The sequence below is a fragment of the Arachis hypogaea genome, chromosome 8 (genome assembly GCF_003086295.3).
Source record: "Arachis hypogaea cultivar Tifrunner chromosome 8, arahy.Tifrunner.gnm2.J5K5, whole genome shotgun sequence".
In the NCBI taxonomy this organism is placed as follows: Eukaryota; Viridiplantae; Streptophyta; class Magnoliopsida; order Fabales; family Fabaceae; genus Arachis; species Arachis hypogaea.
The window spans coordinates 45,030,401-45,050,749 of record NC_092043.1 but is presented as its reverse complement, the minus strand read 5'-3'; the positions used below and the strand labels follow the sequence as shown (position 1 = coordinate 45,050,749).

The 20,349-nt window shown below is 32.9% G+C and overlaps 3 protein-coding genes across 4 annotated transcripts; 1 reads left to right on the top strand and 2 right to left on the bottom strand.

The window, feature by feature from the left end:
• The first annotated feature begins 449 nt into the window (after nt 1-449).
• LOC112705416 (TMV resistance protein N) lies at nt 450-7,201 on the top strand. Of its 2 annotated transcripts, XM_072201746.1 has the most exons (6): nt 469-1,435; nt 2,657-3,755; nt 3,880-4,155; nt 4,334-4,745; nt 4,884-5,122; nt 5,238-7,201. In XM_072201746.1, exons 1-6 carry the CDS (start codon nt 975-977, stop codon nt 7,074-7,076), a joined length of 4,326 nt encoding a protein of 1,441 aa, XP_072057847.1. In that variant the 5' UTR covers nt 469-974; the 3' UTR covers nt 7,077-7,201. The 2 variants fall into 2 exon arrangements, with proteins under 2 accessions (XP_025612032.2, XP_072057847.1); XM_025756247.3 differs by having other exon boundaries at nt 450-1,435; nt 4,334-5,122.
• A 1,359-nt stretch (nt 7,202-8,560) lies between these two features.
• LOC112707726 (TMV resistance protein N) lies at nt 8,561-13,762 on the bottom strand. Its single transcript, XM_025759636.3, has 5 exons — nt 13,734-13,762; nt 11,644-12,742; nt 11,265-11,540; nt 10,303-11,106; nt 8,561-10,205 (listed from the first exon to the last, which is right to left on the bottom strand). Exons 1-5 carry the CDS (start codon nt 13,760-13,762, stop codon nt 8,739-8,741), a joined length of 3,675 nt encoding a protein of 1,224 aa, XP_025615421.2. The 3' UTR covers nt 8,561-8,738.
• Nucleotides 13,763-14,308: 546 nt separating this feature from the next.
• On the bottom strand, nt 14,309-19,821 carry LOC114924082 (TMV resistance protein N-like). Its single transcript, XM_029288603.2, has 4 exons — nt 19,247-19,821; nt 15,589-16,687; nt 15,207-15,482; nt 14,309-15,052 (listed from the first exon to the last, which is right to left on the bottom strand). The coding sequence occupies exons 1-4, from the start codon at nt 19,819-19,821 to the stop codon at nt 14,468-14,470; spliced, it is 2,535 nt and encodes an 844-aa protein (XP_029144436.2). The 3' UTR covers nt 14,309-14,467.
• Between the last annotated feature and the right edge of the window lie 528 nt (nt 19,822-20,349).

Below are 20,349 nucleotides of genomic sequence, written 5' to 3'. Positions count from 1 at the left end.
TATTAATTATTATTATTATTATTGAGTGACTATATATATAAGAATTTAATGAATAAAATTATTATTATTTTTGTTTAAAAAAATACAAAAAATATAGTATAATATTATTGTACAATTAATAATAATAATAGTAATTATTTTATTTTATTTTATTTTTGGATGAATAACTATTATGTCTTACGCAAAAAAATATTAAAAATTGATTTGTACATTAATTTTTTTTAGAATTATAATATCCATTTTTAAAAACTTTAGAGATTAATCTGAATAATTATTCTACCAAAAAATAAAATAAAAATTAATTTGTCTGATAAAATAAAATTCTAAAAATTTTTAAAATTAAAATATTTAATTTTAAAATTTTTGAGGGCTAATTTAGATAATTACTCAAACATTAAATAACAACAATAAACCACAAATAAAATACTCACCTGTGTATTTAGTGGAGTGGTTGTGTGTAAATGTAATACACTAATTCCCCTCCCTGTTACTGTTTTGTGTCTGCTGTGGTAAGGTTGAGGAGTTGAGAGTGATTTGAAGAGAATCGGGGAGAATAGGAGATCAGAATCGGAAGAAGAAGAAATGAGGAAGATGGGTTCGGTAGGTTCACTCTCAACTAAAGAGAAAAGAAAGGGGGGGGGGGGGGGCTGCCACGTGTCGTCCATGCGCGACAAAACGGCGACGCCGTTTTCCTGCCGTCAGTAACCACTCCCTTAACGGCGTTAAACTCGTTCGCTGTCTCATCTTGGTGAGACTACAAATCCAATATTTAAAAAAAAAAAAGTTCGTTACTTTCCCAGTTAAGTCAACATTTTAAATAATTTGTTGGTGTGAATCCAATTTAGCTCCTTTGATTTGGCTCATTGCCTCAGATACATTCCAATACCAAATAATAATTAAGCAAACATTTGCAATTGCAAAACCCAATAACATTTTCTTCCTCAAACTCAGTACCAAACTACTGTGAATTTGTGATGGCAAATGATGATGTATTTCTGAGTTTTAGAGGAGGAACACGCTACCGATTCACGGATCATCTCTATCATGCTTTGCGGCGAAATGGAATCGACACGTTCAGAGATGACGAGAATCTGAGGGTAGGGGATGAACTGAGACCTGTTCTTATGAACGCAATCGAGAATTGCAAAATGGCAATAGTGGTGCTGTGTGAGAACTACGCATCTTCGACGTGGTGCCTTGATGAGTTGGTCAAGATCGTTGACTGTCACGAAAAGCAAGGGAAGCAGGTTCTGCCAATTATTTACAGAATGAAACCTTCAGATGTGTGGGAACAGAAGGGTTCCTATGAGACAGCCATGGCTAAACATGAGGATAGATATGGAAAAGACTCTGAGAAGGTCAAAGCATGGCGATTAGCTTTGTCCAAAGTAAACACGCTAAAGCTAATAAAATGGCTGCATTGCACGGAGAACACGTAAGTTGATTACATTCATTTCTTGCCTTCTTTTGTTTTCTTTTTCAGAACCACGCACTGTTGATATACTTGTTCTATCTAATTTTAATTTTTCAACAGAATCATATATGCTTCAAGTAAGTAGATTAGATTCTAGTTTAAATGTGTTGTCAATTCTTTTATACTAACATCTAACTTGAGGTTGTTGCATATAGATAATAATAGTATTTTTATTATTCAACTATTTTTTTCTGTACTTTAGTATATGATTGGATCAATTTAGTGTAAAATAGTTCTATAAAACAGTATATATATGAAAATTAACCATTTTTGTACTTTTAATTTTACTGTAGATGAATTTCTTACTCAGAACTTTTTCATTAGTTATAAAGATGTATGAGTTATCTTGTTATAAAAGTAGTTCTATAATTAAGAGTTGAAGACACATGTTAGAGTAGTTTAGTTGGATAACCGTTAACTTAATATAGTTAGAAAGTTGCTAGTGATGAGTTAGGAAGTAGTTAGAGTTAATCAGGGTTAAGAGTAATTTTCAGCTCATGTATAACTATTGTAATCTGTAATAAGTATCAGTTTGAGATTCTCCTTTATTCTTCAGCAAGTAATCTTCAATCACATGAGCTATTTTTCTGTCTCTCCTCTCATACAATCTCTGTCTGCATCTTCTTTGCAACCTCCTCAAAGCCCGAGGTTTTCACATGGTGCGGTGAGAGTGGAAATTGTATCAGTAATGAGAATCCTAGTGGGCTAAGTAGAAAGAATAGATTGTTGCTGAAGGTTCCCAGTTCAGCCCAACTATGGCGAATGAGGAACAATTGTAGGATCCAGGATCACATAGAGAACATCTTTACTCCAATTGACATCGAGAATCTTGCGAAACTTTTGAACCAGCTCTCGAATTTTCTGAACTTACAGAATAGGATGAATCAATCTTCTGCAGGCAATCTTAGTGTGAATTTAGACGCAAATAATCCCATTACCTGCATCCAGGTGAGAATCCTGGAGTTTCGATAGTAAATGTAACTTCAAACCCTTCCAATTATCATTGTTGGGCCAAAACAATGAGGCCCTTAGGTCAAAGAATAAACTGCAATACTTTGATGCAACCCTCCCTAAACATGAAGAAACTGATGTTAATTTTTTAATAGAAAAGTGTATGCTATATATAAAGTTGGTTCATATAACATTCGTAATTAAAGTATGAAAAACATAATGTTTGTGCAGGTATGAACCGGAGTTTATCAAGAATATTGTTAGAGACACTGCTGACAGATTACCGTTGCCTGAACCAATCCAGCATGTAGTTGGACTCGATACTTGCTGTGAACAAGTAAAATCAGTGCTAAATATTGAGTCTAATGAAAATATTTGCATGTTGGGAATTTATGGACCTGGTGGAATAGGCAAAACCACATTGGCCAGATGTCTATTCGACAAGATCAAGCGGCAGTTTGAAGCTTCATGTTTTCTTGGTAATGTCAGAGAAAAATCTGAAAGTCGCGGAAGCTTAGAAAGTCTGCAAAAGACAGTTTTATATGACATGGGTGAGGAGACAATAACTGACCTTGGCAGTGAATTTAAGGGAGGATATGAAATCAAACGGAGGCTTCGCCACAAAAGAGTACTTCTAGTTCTTGATGATGTTAATTCAATAACACAATTGGAATCACTGGCTGGAGGGCATGATTGGTTTGGTTCGGGGAGCAGAATCATTATAACAACAAGGGATACTGATGTGGTAGACAAGCATGTGATGGGTGATGTTGTTACCAAGAAATACAAGATGGAGGAGCTAAATGATGATGATTCCTTGGAACTCTTTTCTTGGCATGCTTTCAACAGGAAGGAGCCTGCAGAGAACTTTAAAAATGTTTCAAGAAATGCAATAAGATATGCAAAGGGCTTTCCGCTGGCTTTAGAAGTAATAGGCTCCCACTTAGGGGGTTTTACAAGTGTGGATAGCTGGGAAGAGGAACTGCACAAGTATAGAATTGATCCAAGTATTCAAGGAGTACTTGAAATAAGCTACAATAGCTTGTATGAACTTGATCAGAAAACTTTCTTGGACATTGCTTGTTTCTTCAAAGGAGAGAAATGGGATTATGTTAAAAGGGTATTGAAAGCTTGTGACTTCTATCCAATTGTTCGAGTGTTCATTAGTAAATGTTTAATTACTGTAAATCAGAGTGGTTGCTTGGATATGCATGATCTAGTACAAGACATGGGCAAAGAGATTGTAATGAATGAGTCGCCAACAAACCCGGGTGAACGCAGCAGATTATGGTCTCATAAAGACATTCTTCAAGTACTCAAAGATGACACAGTAAGAAGTTTCATCACTACTGTATTTTTTTAGAGAAATAAGTTTACTTTAAAAGACTTAATTTGTTATGCTTTAACAGTGGCAATCTAGTACTAAGTCTTGATCCTTTGCTTGTGTTTTATAGGGAAGTAGCTCAATTGAAGGAATAATGCTTCACCCTTCTACACTTGAAGAAGTAAATTATTGGATTAATACTGCCTTTGACAAGATGGAGAAACTCAGAATTCTAATTGTTCGGAATACAGTATTTTCAACAGCACCAAGTCATCTTCCAAATAGTTTACGACTACTAGAGTGGAAAGGGTATCCATCAGAGTCATTCCCACTAGATTTTCATCCCCACAGAATTGTTGATCTCAAGCTACCTCACAGTGCTCTTAAATTGGAAAGGCCATTTCAGGTGCACACTTCTCTCCTTCCCTATTTATTTCTGAATGAGTCATTTAAGGGTACACTAAGTAAATAAACTTTCACAATATCTTATATTAATTTTTAATGGCTTCAAATTGTATTTATAAAACTTAATAATACTATAATTGAACATGCTGATGAACAATTTATGCATCTCCGTTTTGCAGGTATTTGAGGATTTGACATTTATCAACCTCTCCCAATGTCAATCCGTTACACACATCCCGGATATGTCTGGAGCTAAAAGCCTGAGAGTCCTCACACTTGACAAATGCAATAAACTGGTAGGATTTGATGAATCCATTGGATTTATGCCAAACCTTGTATATTTGAGTGCTTCGCAATGCAGTAAGCTCAAACATTTTGTACCAGAAATGTATTTGCCGTCTCTTGAAGTGCTTTCATTTTACTTTTGTAAAAGTCTCCAAAGCTTTCCAGAAATCATGCAAGAGATGGACAAACCATTAAAGATTAACTTGGTAAATTCTGCAATCGAGGAGTTCCCAAATTCCATTGGTAATCTTACAGGGCTCGAGCATATAGACATCTCTAAATCCAAAAGACTCCGGTACCTACCAGGTAGCTTCTTGATGTTGCCCAAACTTTTCACATTGACAATAGATGGATGTTCTCTGCTTGGAAGATCATTTAAAAGGTTCAAAGGACACAGCAGTCCAAATATAAGGAGACTGAATTTCAGTGGTGCTAATCTTTCAGATGAAGATCTTCATCCAATTCTTCATGTTCATCAGAAGTTGGAAGGCATCAATGTATCAAATAATTGTTTTTCATCCCTCCCAAAATGCATTGAAGGATTTTTGCACTTGAAAATTCTTGACGTGAGTTATTGTAATAATCTTATGATAATTCCAGAACTTCCATCAAGCATTCAAAAAGTAGATGCAAGATATTGCCTATCCTTAACTCCAGGGTCCTCAACCATGCCATTGTCCAAGGTATCTTACATGCATATATGGAAGATTTGATGACTATAGGAGTCAATTGAATTCTTTTTTTTTTCCCTTTTAATAGCTGAAATTCATTTTACAATTAATTTTATCTGATTGGCAGATTTTACAAGAGACTAAAAGAATTGAAGTTGTGATGCCAAAAAAGGAGATTCCCAATTGGCTTGACTACAATTGCAGCAAAGATATTCCTCTGTTTTGGGCTCGGCGAAAGTTTCCTGTTGTTGCTTTAGCATTCATGTTTGGGAGAGCCACTGGCAATGATATTGATGAGACATTGATGAAGGCTCTAGACTTCTGGCCTCAAATTGCTTCATCCAAATCCTACACTGTTGGTCTCAACTTGTTTATAGAAGGCCAACAAATATTTCCGGAGAAGTCCAAATATTTCAATGTTGGGGAAGATCATGTGTTACTTTTCGATCTTCGAACCTTGTTCAGTGACAAAGAGTGGCATGATCTTGATGCATATATTGGAGATGATTGGAAAGCCATTCATGTTGTATGTGAATCAACCTTAACTCTGAATCATTGGGGAGTTTATGTTTACAAGGGAGAGACAAACATGGATGATATTTATTTCAAGCATCTTCCCAACCACAAATTGTCAAGCGACTTAGTTCTAGAAAGAAGTCCACAACAAACTCGGCAAAGAATTGGACAAGTGATAGATAATTTGAATCCAACAGAAACATTTGACAATGAGCATTTATCTCTTGTTGATCTAGAAGAAGATAGTATGAGTTTTACAAAGGCATTGGTGAGGTCGTACAAGATGGCTAAGGCTAACGAAGCTTCTTCGTCATCTAACTATGGGGCAAGTTTGAAGAAAGAATCAGAAGAATCTAATTGGGACGTGTTGCGGTTAATAGAGTTGATGAAGGAGAATGTGCCAAAAGATATTGCTGATTCAAACCCTGGTCAAATACAAGCTGTACAAGAATTCGCAGAAGAGTTTATTAAGGCACGTGCACAATTTATGATGGAGAAAGACTGCGACACGTTGAATATTGGTATGATGATTGCTTTAGAGGAATACCATATTTTTGGACCTCCAACTCGTCGTTATTGGGGAAGAATAGATTTAAAACATGCAGATGATCCAACATTCAAAGCAGTGATGAGGAGGGCATTCCAAGAATCATGGAGAATTGAAGAACGCGCCAAAGCACACAATAGAAGGATGATTCCCATTCTTCTATTGAAATGCGAGATTCCATCCATATGGGGGGAATCGTCGCAGAAGGAAGAATCCATTGATGATCCTGTATTGGAAGAATTATTGAGGCAGATAGAGAAAGATGCCATGGAATGTAACAAGTCATATGGTAAATTGAAGGCATCTATTACTTATACTAATGAACTACGAGCAGTTTCTGATGAATATTTGCTGGAAGCAACGTACATGAGAGCACATGAAAATATGGAAAATGAAGTCATGTCAGAATGGGGAAGGTTAGAATTGGCATTATGTGACATGTTCAGATCAAGAATGCGAAGATCATTGTTTGGTTGGAGAAAGCTCATGATTCCTGGAGCTAGTACTAAGAAGACCTCTTATGGGACAATTAGAGTGGCACACGAAGATCAAGACACTCATGATAATAATCGAATGCAGCATAATAAGCTGTGGCGTATCCAGATTCCAAGGTACTTTAGAAGGTCCTTTTTTTTATTTTTTTATTTTCTTTTACGGTTTCTTTATTCTGCTTTTTTGTTTTTTGTACGGGCTTTGTCTTTTACTTTTTGTTTTACTGTTTTGGTTCTTTTGGTTCTTTTACGGTCTTTTATGTTTATTTTTGTTTTTTTATTTACTTTTATTATCATGGTTTTTTTTATGCATTTTCATTTAATTTTGCTCTGTCTTGTTTTATATTTTATTTTCTATTGTCTAAGGTTCCTTTTTTTGGAAATTTGGTCTGTGGTACTTGGGATGGTCTAAGTAAGTTGGTGTATTTTTCATTTACCCTGCATTACATTTGTCTAACACAATACACTTAGACATCTTGGTGTTAATTTAACTTACAAATTATTGTATATATACACATATATGTTTTATCATCTGTATATTAATGTTTTTGTTTCTTATTGCGTTTGATTTAACTAAAATGACAAAATGCCATTTATAACAATGTTAATTAAAAGAAAAAGAGCTTTATGATCATTCTTCTATATCTATGAGTTATCTACACATAGAGATCAAATTGTAAGATTAAAACTGACTTTGTATAACTTCTTTTTAATCCCCTTTCAATTTAATGACAGAATAAGAGAAATTTGAGTATATATTGGTCAAATAGAGGAGTAATCAGTATAATTTTGATAAATTAAATCTCCGTTGTGAGTGTAATTTATCCTTAAAACATACAATGCACTATTTATATATGTACTTGTTCTATATATCTAATTTTAATTTTTCAACAGAATTATATATGTTCCAAGTAACTAGATTAGACTCCAGTTGAATGTATTGTCAATTCTTTTATACTAACATCTAATTAGAGGTTGCTGCATAGACTTTTTCATATATATACATGCACATTGCCTTAGTTGTATGTATAGTTGCAATCACGCACGCACATTGCCTCGATCGGATGTAGTTTCCAAATTTGCAATACCAATAATAATAATTAAGATTTACAATTGAACAATAATACTGGAGTTGTTCTTTTTCATCATGTGTCCCTTTAGGGTTTTATCTTAGGGTCATTCTTATTTTTCTATATATGTAAGATTTTATGTTGAGTTGATTAGAGATTTTTTTAATAATATTGTTTTTAGATTATTCTTAATTCCAAATTTTTGTTAATAATATACATTCAATCAACTAAAATATCATTAAAAAAAACGAATAATGCAAACTTTAAAAATTTGTATTTATATAGACATAGAAAAACATATCCAAATAAGATAGATGAAAGTATATATAAATATAAAGGGAGTCACTCATATAAAGATACTTAAAATATTTTTTTTAATAATTAAAATTTAACACATGTAATCGATTAAATTGTATTATTTTTGTTAAAATTAGACCGAACAAATAAGTTTGTCTAAAAAATTGGTGAACCAAACTTTAAATTAGTCTAAATTAATATTTTTTTATAAAAAATAACTATAATACTCCTATTATAAAAAATTATTAAAATACTTCTAATATATATATATATATATATATATATATATAAAACTAAAATTATTATAGTTATTTTCTATAAAAAAATATTAATTTAGATTGATTCACCGAATTTTTTGTTAAACCGATTTGTCTGGTATAATTTTAACAAAAATAACATAATTTAATTTATTATATATATTAAATTTTAATTATTAAAAAATATCTTTTTAACATTTTTAAAAAAATAATAATTTAAGCCTCTTTATCTGAAATGACTCCCATAAAAGAAACTCACAACACAAGAACAATAACAACACAAAACATACACACTTATTATATATAACCAGCGAATAAGACAACAGCTGATATAAGTACAGAAATAATGCTCCAAAACAGAAATACTCGTATTCAAATGCACCAAGCAAGTACCTGAAGCATATTATGTGAGCTTTGAAGCTTGCACATCATCTCGCTTCTGCACTGGGCTTAGTTCTCCACCCTTATTTTCCCGTAAGGTGTCTTCTCGAAGCGAGGTTCGGACTCTACCGATCCAAACGTATTTTCTCCTGATGCTCTCATAAATCCATATATCAACAATTCTAACGCTCCCCATTGTGACATCCCTTTTATTTCTGCATTTTCTTTTCCTCTGATAAGCATGAACTCCGGTACATATTCTTCAGAAATGAGAGCATAAGCATCGTCAGTTAAGATAATACATGCCTTCATCTTCCCATATGACGTATTGAAGCGCATAGCATCTTCCTCTATCTGGCTTAATAATTCTGCCAACACAGGATCATTATTTTCTTCTTCTGACGATTCCCCTTGCCCCGTGCATTTCAAGAGAACAGCGGTTGCCTTCTCTTTTGTTGTTGTACGGCCGGGATTCCAATCTCGCCATGCTAGTTGGGTTGTCTTCCTCACAATTGCTTTCGCGGTTATCTCTTCATACTTTATGTGCAGCCTTCCCCAATAACGACGGGACGGAGGTCTTCCAGACCGCGGTTGCTCTAAAACGATTGCCATATCAATATCCATCCTCTCTTGTCCCTTTTCCTTCAACAATTCCATGCGTGCCCTCATCAGTTCTTCGACAAATCGCCGTCCTTCTCGTATTTCATTAGAGTATGCATCAGCAATATGTGTAGGCACATCATCCTTTATCATGTCCATCACCCTCGAAACATTCCAATTAGATTCTTCATGTTCCTGCTTTAAGCTTGCACCATAGGCCGAAGATTCCGGCCTTGTTGCTTCAGCCTTACCAGTCCTCAACGATCTCAGCAATGCCGATGTAAAAGAGGGAACTTCTGTTAACTCCACAAGAGGCAAATAGTCACCAAGTAATTCTCTTGGATTCAAATTTTCTGCCACTTGTCTCATCATACTTTCCTGGGGTTCATGCGGACTTCTTTTTGGAACCAAGTCGGACAACGGAGATTTGGGATTGGGATTCTTGAATTGAATATCAGCCGAGTTTGTGTCTTGCTTATACACATACACACCCCAATGACTGAGAGTTAATGGTGATTCACATTGAACCTGAATGGCTTTCCAACCATCGTCTCCAACTCCAAGATACGCATCAAGATCATGCCACTCTTCGTCACTGAACAAAGCTCGTAGATCAAAAAGTAGCACATGATCTTCCCCAACACTGAAATATTTGGAATCCTTCGGAAATATTTGTTTGCCACCAATGAACAAGTGAAGGCGAACAATGAAGGACAAGGATGAACCAATTTGAGGGAAGAAACCCAGGATGTCAGTCCTTGTCTCAGCAACACTGTTGCTCACAGTGGATCTCCCAAACATGAATGCTAAAGCAACAACAGGGAACTTTCTGCGAGCCCAAAACAGAGGAATACCTTCACTGGAATCGCAGTCAAACAAATTGGGAATCTCCTTTTTTGGCATCACAATTTGAATTCTTTCGGTCTCTAGTAAGACCTGTAATATCAGAAGACAAATATAACCAATAATCAGTCTAAAAGGAACTGCACATTGAAAAATTCATCTGAATAGGTTATGGGGAGTGGAAAGATACCTTAGACCACAGTTCGGTTGAGGACTCTGAAGTTAAGGATAAGCAATATCTTGCATCTACTTTTTGAATGCTGGATGGCAGTTCTGGAATTGTCTTAAGATTCTTACAATAACTAACATCAAGACATTTTATGTGCACAGATCGTTCGATGCAATTTGGGAGGGATACAAAATCATTGTGTGATACATTGACGTCTTCCAGCTTTTGAAGAACCTGAATAGTTGGATGAAGATCTTCATCTGATAGATTGGCACCAGTGAAGTTCAGTCTCTTTATATTTGGGCAGTCATCTAATGTGGAATGGCTCTCTTTGAACCTCTTAAATGATCTTCTAAGATGATAACATCCCTCCATGGTTAATGTGAAAAGTTTCGGCAACTTGAAGAAGCTACTTGGTAGATCTTTGAGTCCTCTGCATATTGAAATGTCTATATGCTCAAGCCCTATAAGATTACCAATGGAATCTGGGAACTCTTTGATAGCAGTATTTGCCAAGTAAATCTTTAAGGGCTTATCCATCTTTTGCATGACATCTGGGAAGTTCTGAAGTTTCTTACAAAAGTAAAATGAAAGCACTTCAAGAGATGGCAAATACATTCTTGGCACAAAACTACGAAGCACCCTGCATTCTGAGGCACTTAAGTACACAAGATTTGGCAGAAACCCAACAGATTCATCGAACTTTACCAACTTATGGCATCTGTCTAGTATGAAGACTCTCAAGCTTTTTGCTCCAGACACATTGGGAATTTGTGTAATGGACTGACACTGGGAGAGATTGATAAATGTCAAATCCTCAAATATCTGCAATGAAAGATGAATAAATTGATCGTCAGCATGTTCAATAATGCTAAGTTTTATTCAATGCTTGCTTTAACAAAGAATTCAAAAAGACCCACTTTTATGTTATTAATTCCTTAACAAGTGCTTAGTGCGAAATTAGAGAGGTGTGTTGTGTGTACCTGAAATGACTTTTCCAATTTAAGAGCACTGTGAGGTAGCTTGAGGTCAACAATTCTGTTGGGATGAAAATCAAGTGGGGACGACTCTGATGGATATCCTTTCCACTCCAATAGTCGCAAACTCTTTGGAAGACAACTTGGCGCCGTTGAAAATATTGTATTCCGAACAATTAAAATTCTAAGGTTCTCCATCTTGTTAAAGGCAGTAGTAATCCAATGATCTACTTCTTCATGGGTAGCAGGGTGAAGCATTATTCCTTCAATTGAACTACTTCCCTATAAAACACATGCAGAGAATTAGCATCAATTACTTAAGTATTATAACATCTGTAGGTGTAAAAAATAGGGTAACTGACAGGGGGTTTATTGAATTTCTTACTGTGTCATCTTTGAGAACCTGAAGAATGTCTTTATGAGACCATAATCTGCTACGTTCACCAGGGTTTGTTGGCGAGTCGCTCGTTACAATCTCCTTGCCCATGTCTTGCACTAGATCATGCATTTCCAAGCAGCCATTTTGATTTACAGTGATGAGACATTTACTAATGAACACTCGAACAACTGGGTAGAAGTCGCAAGCTTTCAATACCCTTTTAACATACTCCCATTTCTCTCCTTTGAAGAAACAAGCAATGTCCAAGAAAGTTTTCTGGTCAAGTTCATACAAGCTATCGTAGCTTCTTTTAAGTACTCCTTGAATACTTGGATCAATTCTATACTGGTCCAGTTCCTCTTCCCAGCTATCCACACTTTCAAAACCCCCTAAATGGGAGCCTATTACTTCTAAAGCAAGTGGAAAGCCCTTTGCATAACTTATTGCATTTCTTGAAACATTTTCAAAGTTCTCTGCAGGCTCTTTGCTGTTGAAAGCATGCCAACAAAAGAGTTCCAAGGAATCATCATCATTTAGCTCCTCCATCTTGTATTTCTTGGTGACAACATCACCCATCACATGCTTGTCTACCATATCAGTATCCCTTGTTGTTATAATGATTCTGCTGCCTGAACCAAACCAATCATGCCCTCCAGCCAGTGATTCCAGTTGCGTTATTGAATTAACATCATCAAGAACTAGAAGTACTCTTCTGTGGCGAAGTCTTCGTTTGATTTCAGATCCTCCCTTAAATTCACTTCCAAACTCGGTTATTGTCTCCTCACCCATGTCATCTAAAAGTGTCTTTTGCAGACTTTCTAAACTTTCACGACTTTCAGATTTTTCTCTGACATTACCGAGAAAACATGAAGCTTCAAACTGCCGCTTGATCTTGTCGAACAGACATTTGGCCAATGTGGTTTTGCCTATTCCACCGGGTCCATAAATTCCCAACATGCAAACATTTTCATAAGACTCAATATCTAGTCGTGATTTTACTTCTTCACAGCGAGTATCCAGTCCAACTACATGATCAGTTGGTTCAGGCAACGGTAATCTGCCAGCGGTGTCTCTAACAATAACCTTGATAAACTCCGGTTCAGACCTGCACAAGCATGATGTTTTTTCATGCTTTAATTACTTATAGCAATGTTATTATTAAACCCGAGTTTATTCGATGGATTTACACGATCTAAACTAAATCATGTTTAAATTTTTTGATAAAAAAATAAATATATCCCTGATTTTTGTTTAAAAAAAAATCATAATCTAATAGGTTATATAAATTAGTCAGTTCAACCGGATCTGATAACAAATAGGTTTATTGTTATTATTATAAAAAAATCGATTTTATTCTAATTTGTTAAGAAACTCAAAAATAACTAATTCATTAATACATTCAATAATAATGGATACGTCCAAAAATATAAATTCTTATTCATCCTGAACTGCCATTTAAATTTAAATTGTATTGATGTATATTATTGTTAGTTTAACATTCCAACTATATACTAACGGTAATATATAAAACTTGAATCTGACCCAAATTAATGTCTAAATTTAATTTAGAATACTCAATTTATTCCATCTCCAATTATAAAACTCTTAATTCTTTTGTTAAACAAAATCTTACACAAGGGTAATTACAATTACAAGCCACCACCTGGATTGAGCGCGCAGTGTCTATGAGTCTTTAAGTGCTATAGGTATAGATATTATCAATATCTCAAAATGTATTAATTATTAAAAATAACATATTTGATATTTTTATCAAATGATCTTCCCTTTAAAAAAATATGACCGAACTCAATTATGAGTTTCGTTTTTAAAAAATGGAAAAATCTACTGGCAATAATTAGTTAATGAAAAAGTATAGGTATACAATAAAAATATTAAACAATGTGATCAATAAATATATCGGATATTCATTTCACTAGGTGTATAAATGATTATTTTAATATTAAAATTTAGATAATTAATTTAAAAGTGTAGTATATTTTTATTTTATTGGTAATTATTCATATTATTTAATATGGTCATTATTTACCTAACACTCTCCTTAATTAATATAATATTACTGATGAATTTTAAAGTACCAATAATAATAATCTGTTAAATTACACATGAAATTTTGTACTCTATTAATTATCCACAAAAATAATTCCCTTTAAAGTTTGTTTAGAACAGAAATTTAATCATAGTTGTGCTATTAAATATATATATATATATATATATATATATATATATATATATTACCTACTTTTATTAAAATATTATAATTTAATTAATAATTATCATTTCAATTATTTTATTTAATTATTACATAAAATAAATATATTTTTGTGGTGACTACATAAAATAAATATAACAAAAATTACCCTTAGAGTTAGTAATAACAACAATTTTTTGGTAGATTAGTAACAACAATTAACAAATATATAAGCAATCCACCAAAAAAAAGTAAGTACTAAGGAAAATCTTAAACATGATACTTTTAAACTCATTTGGTGTTAAAGTCAGTGATATATTGATATATAAAACTTTCGGTCTTGATAACAAATTTGTTTTTTATTTTTCTATATTTTCGAAAATAGCGACAAATATATTTGTCTATCTACTCTTTCTCTCTTACACACAAAATTCAATTGCAATCTTAAGGTCATTAGTGGTATTCAATCTCGTAGTGTATATAAACAACTACGGGTGTGGTATTTATTAAACTACTCTTCTATATTAGTCCATGACGATAATAAAGAAGTCTTATAGCCCACAAATTTAGCCCAACAAAATATATAAATTCAGTTTTAATTTTAGTCTTTATTATTTTATCTTATCTTATCTTTGTGTTATTTTCTCTTCTTATCTTATCTCTACTTTTATCTTTCATATTTGGGCAGTCATCTAATGTGGAATGGCTCTCTTTGAACCTCTTAAATGATCTTCTAAGATGATAACATCCCTCCATGGTTAATGTGAAAAGTTTCGGCAACTTGAAGAAGCTACTTGGTAGATCTTTGAGTCCTCTGCATATTGAAATGTCTATATGCTCAAGCCCTATAAGATTACCAATGGAATCTGGGAACTCTTTGATAGCAGTATTTGCCAAGTAAATCTTTAAGGGCTTATCCATCTTTTGCATGACATCTGGGAAGTTCTGAAGTTTCTTACAAAAGTAAAATGAAAGCACTTCAAGAGATGGCAAATACATTCTTGGCACAAAACTACGAAGCACCCTGCATTCTGAGGCACTTAAGTACACAAGATTTGGCAGAAACCCAACAGATTCATCGAACTTTACCAACTTATGGCATCTGTCTAGTATGAAGACTCTCAAGCTTTTTGCTCCAGACACATTGGGAATTTGTGTAATGGACTGACACTGGGAGAGATTGATAAATGTCAAATCCTCAAATATCTGCAATGAAAGATGGACAAATTGATCATCATCATGTTCAATGATACTAAGTTTTATTCAATGCTTGCTTTAACAAAGAATTCAGAAAAGACCCACGTTTATGTTACTAATTCCTTAACAAGTGCCTTAGTGTGCAAATTAGAGAGGTGTGTACCTGAAATGACTTTTCCAATTTAAGAACACTGTGAGGTAGCTTGAGGTCAACAATTCTGTTGGGATGAAAATCAAGTGGGAATGACTCTGATGGATATCCTTTCCACTCCAATAGTCGCAAACTATTTGGAAGACGACTTGGCGCAGTTGAAAATATTGTATTCCGAACAATTAGAATTCTAAGGTTCTCCATCTTGTCAAAAGCAGTAGTAATCCAATGATCTACTTGTTCATGGGTAGCGGGCTGAAGCATTATTCCTTCAATTGAACTACTTCCCTATAAAACACATGCAGAAAAAAATTAACAACAATTACTTAAGTATTTTAACATCTGTAGGTGTATAAAATCGGGTAACTGACAGGGGGTTCATTGAATTTCTTACTGTGTCATCTTGGAGAACCTGAAGAATGTCTTTATGAGACCATAATCTGCTACGGTCACCAGGGTTTGTTGGCGAGTCGCTCATTACAATCTCTTTACCCATGTCTTGCACTAGATCATGCATTTCCAAGCAGCCATTTTGATTTACAGTGATGAGACATTTACTGATGAACACTCGAACAACTGGATAGAAGTCACAAGCTTTCAATACCCTTTTAACATACTCCCATTTCTCTCCTTTGAAGAAACAAGCAATGTCCAAGAAAGTTTTCCGGTCAAGTTCATACAAGCTATTGTAGCTTCTTTCAAGTACTCCTTGAATACTTGGATCAATTCTATACTTGTCCAGTTCCTCTTCCCAGCTATCCACACTTTCAAAACCCCCTAAATGGGAGCCTATTACTTCTAAAGCAAGTGGAAAGCCCTTTGCATAACTTATTGCATTTCTTGAAACATTTTCAAAGTTCTCTGCAGGCTCCTTGCTGTTGAAAGCATGCCAACAAAAGAGTTCCAAGGAATCATCATCATTTAGCTCCTCCATCTTGTATTTCTTGGTGACAACATCACCCATCATATGCTTGTCTACCATGTCAGTATCCCTTGTTGTTATAATGATTCTGCTGCCTGAACCAAACCAATCATGCCCTCCAGCCAGTGATTCCAGTTGCGTTATTGAATTAACATCATCAAGAACTAGAAGTACTCTTTTGTGGCGAAGCCTTCGTTTGATTTCAGATCCTCCCTTAAATACACTTCCAAACTCAGTTATTGTCTCCTCACCCATGTCATCTAAAAGTGACTTTTGCAGACTTTCTAAACTTTCACGACTTTCAGATTTTTCTCTGACATTACCGAGAAAACATGATGCTTCGAACTGGCGCTTGATCTTGTCGAACAGATATTTGGCCAATGTGGTTTTGCCTATTCCACCGGGTCCATAAACTCCCAACATGCAAACATTTTCATTAGACTCAATATCTAGCCGTGATTTTACTTCTTCACAGCGAGTATCCAGTCCAACTACATAATCAGTTGGTTCAGGCAACGGTAATCTGCCAGCGGTGTCTCTAACAATAACCTTGATAAACTCCGGTTGATTCCTGCACAAACATGATGTTTTTCATTTCATACTTTGTTTACTTATAGCAATGTTGCACCATATATATATGATAGATTCTGCCCAATTTTCTCTCTTGACAAGGATCTATCATCTCTTTCTGACATGTTTTATGATTATTGGAGAAATTTGATTAAATCATCATAGTTAATATTAGAAATAATGTCTAATTTGATTCCTAAAATTTCCAACGGGCATCAGTTAAATTCCTAATTATTGTAAATGATCAAATTGATCCCTTAAATTGAAAAACATAAATTCACATTCATCCTGAACTGCCACCTATCTGTCTATTCTTAATATATAAGAATAGATGAATAAGTTTATCAACATTATTTTTAAGACATGTTACTCTTCCTACTAATGCGATGTCAACAACATTTGACAAAATTTTAGAATTAACTACTAAATTTTTACCAAATTAATTATTATTTCTAAATCAACAAAAAAAAATTAAAAAAGACATTGAATTCATGTTCCTATATTTATTATATCTAACCGTTATAACTTATAAACAAAATAATAAATTTATAATCCAATAATTAATTTATTAATTTTTATAAATATTATAATAATATTATTAATCGTAATAAATTCTACATTACAAATATTCGAATTTCATACTATTTAAACTATTTATATAAGTCTATTATCACTATTCCTTCAAATAACATGAAATTAAGCACAAGAAATTTATTTCCGAAGGACACATCTCAAATTTATTCAATGGAACATCATTCTTTGAACAATATCACCAAACAAATAGACAATTGGTTTATCAAAGTTCGCGTAGTTTGTCTATGGAAAACATTAACACTCACAAATGAAGAAGAACCTCTTTACTTAGAAATGATTATATTAGATGAAAACGTACAAAACAAATATATTTATTGTATTTTTAAATTGAATTTACGAAAAAATACTTTAATTATTTTTTTATACTTTTTATATTATTTTATAATACTTTATATATAATTGTATTTTAATATCGTTAAAATTATACTTCTTTCAATATGCTATTCATTGTTCCTTTTTCAACAAGTTAAAAAAATAAATGTAATCAATTTTTTTACTAACACAATACTTATTTTAGGTTCAGAATTCAATTAAAGGTTTCAATCAAAGTGCTACAATAACTTTTGTAATATTTGATGACGAAGCAAAAAATTATTGGACACAACTGCTTCAAATCTAATGACACTCCAAAAGAGTATGACATTGAAGCACCATCCCAATTGAAAAATTTGTGCAATCTCATACTTATATTTGAAGTCAAAGTAAATGATTTTAATGTCAATGAAAGTTTTTATTTTTTTAACGATACACGGTTGCCAAGACATTTGTTCCAACAAAAAATATTGAATCTACCTATTTAAGACATCATTTTTATTTCTAATTTAAATTATTTAAGACATCATTGATTATAGGAACCAATTTCTCCAATGTTAATATCATCATACGAAGATCTCATACCCATCAAAAGTTTAAAAAGAAAAAAAATCATACAAATTCAACACGCATCTAGAAGTTCATCAACTAAAAGTTTAAAATAAATGCCAAAATCAAACTATTAAATAAAAATGTCATTTTGTACAATTCCAACATCCAAATCTTTTGTATTACAAATTATTTTAAATAAAATGTCTTTTAAATTTAACTATACTTTGCACATATTTAATTTAATTCAAAAAGCATAACAATTTTTAATATTTATTATATACTATTATTAATTTATCGCCCCGCTCATCGCTGCGAGTCTCATTCTAGTTTAAATTTAAATTGTATTGATGTATATTATAAAAATATATCAATAGAGAATATATTTTAAAGTACAAAAAATATGTGTGTACTTTTTACTAACGAAGTGGTCGATTCTTCGTATCATAAAATTCAACGATAATAGAATTTGTGTCAAATTTTTCAACAATTTTCTTTTCAATATAATTAAAAGACAATTAGCAAGAAATTCATCTTTCATTTTATTTTTGAGTTATTTTTTACAATATTCATAATTGAAAAAGATCTTTTAGTTGTAGTAGTTGAAATAGAGAAAATTAATACCAAATGAATAAAAAAAGACGATCATAAAAAGAAAAAAAATTACTTTATGAGATTTGAAATTTTTTATTTAATTAAAAAATATTAGTAATAATATCTTTTTTAGATTTTTTTAATATTATTATTTATTTTTTAGATATTAAAAATTATTAATATTTAAATTGAACTGAATTTTTATTTATACTAGATTAAATACTAAATAAACTTTTTTAAAATTAAATTAAAAAATTTTAGAGATAAATTTTAGTATTTTACTCTAATTATTTATTTGGATAAAAAATTCAAAATAAATAAATCATTTGTTAAACATTTTAATAGTTTAAAAATAAGTACTATTTTGGTTCCTAAAAAATTAACTATCACTTTATATTGTATTTTTTTATATTATAATTAATAAATTGAAACTAATATGCACTAATTTAACTTATAGAGCAAATAAATTTCTGCACTTATTTTAAAGAAAAAATGAACGTAATGAACTTACATGTCGTCCGTGTAGTGCACCCATCCTAGCTTTTGTACTTTGGACAAAGCTAATCGCCATGTTTTGACCTTCTGAGGGTCTTCCCTGCTCTCATGTTTAGCCATGGCTGTCTCATAGCAACCCTTCTGATCCCACACATTTGAAGGATTCACTTTGTAAATAATTGGCAGAACCTGCTTCCCTTGCTTTTCATGGCAGTCAATGATCTTGACTAGCTCACGAAGGCACCATGTCGAAGATGCGTAGTCCTCACAAAGCACCACTACTGCCATTTTGCAATTTTCGATTGCCTTCATAAGAATAGGTTCCAGTTCATCCCCTACCCTCAGATTTTCATTATCTCTGAACGTCTGGATTCCATTTTGCCGCAAAGCACCATACAGATGATCCGTGAATCGGTAGCGGGTTTCTCCTCTAAAACTCAGAAATACGTCATGATTTGCCATCGCAAATTCGAAGTAGTTTGGTACTGAGTTTGAGGAAGAAAACGTTATTAGGTTTTGCAATTGCAAATGTTTGCTTAATTTAATTATTATTTGGTATTGGAAATTTGGAATATATCTGAGGCAATGCATCCACGGTTGCAACTATATATATACACATAAATTTAAATGAAAGAAACTTGGTGCCACATTACCACTGGGTCTTCAATGAGGCAATTAAATCAAAGAAGCTAGATTGTATTCACACCAACAAATTATTTAAAAAGTTGACATAATTAACTGGGAAACGAAAGTCACCGATTATTCATTATTATTCTTCTTCTCGTCCAAAATAAAAAACTTCAAATTTCAAAATGATCCCTTTGCCTATTTCGTAAGAACACTCTTTCCCCGAAAAAATGTATTTCTTAGTAATTGTTTCTATCACACTGCACTTACAGACAGCCATACTTATTGACTAGGTCAATAATTCACCAACAACCATCCATACTCGTCGAACAATATATAACCATTGTCTTTCAGAAAATGACAATGATGTCTTTTAAAATTATTTTTTAAAATAAAAATATTATTTATACGTTAAAATTAGTCATCATGATATATTATTTTATACTCATAATTGATTTTAGCACAATCATACGTGGAGATGCTTTTATAAAG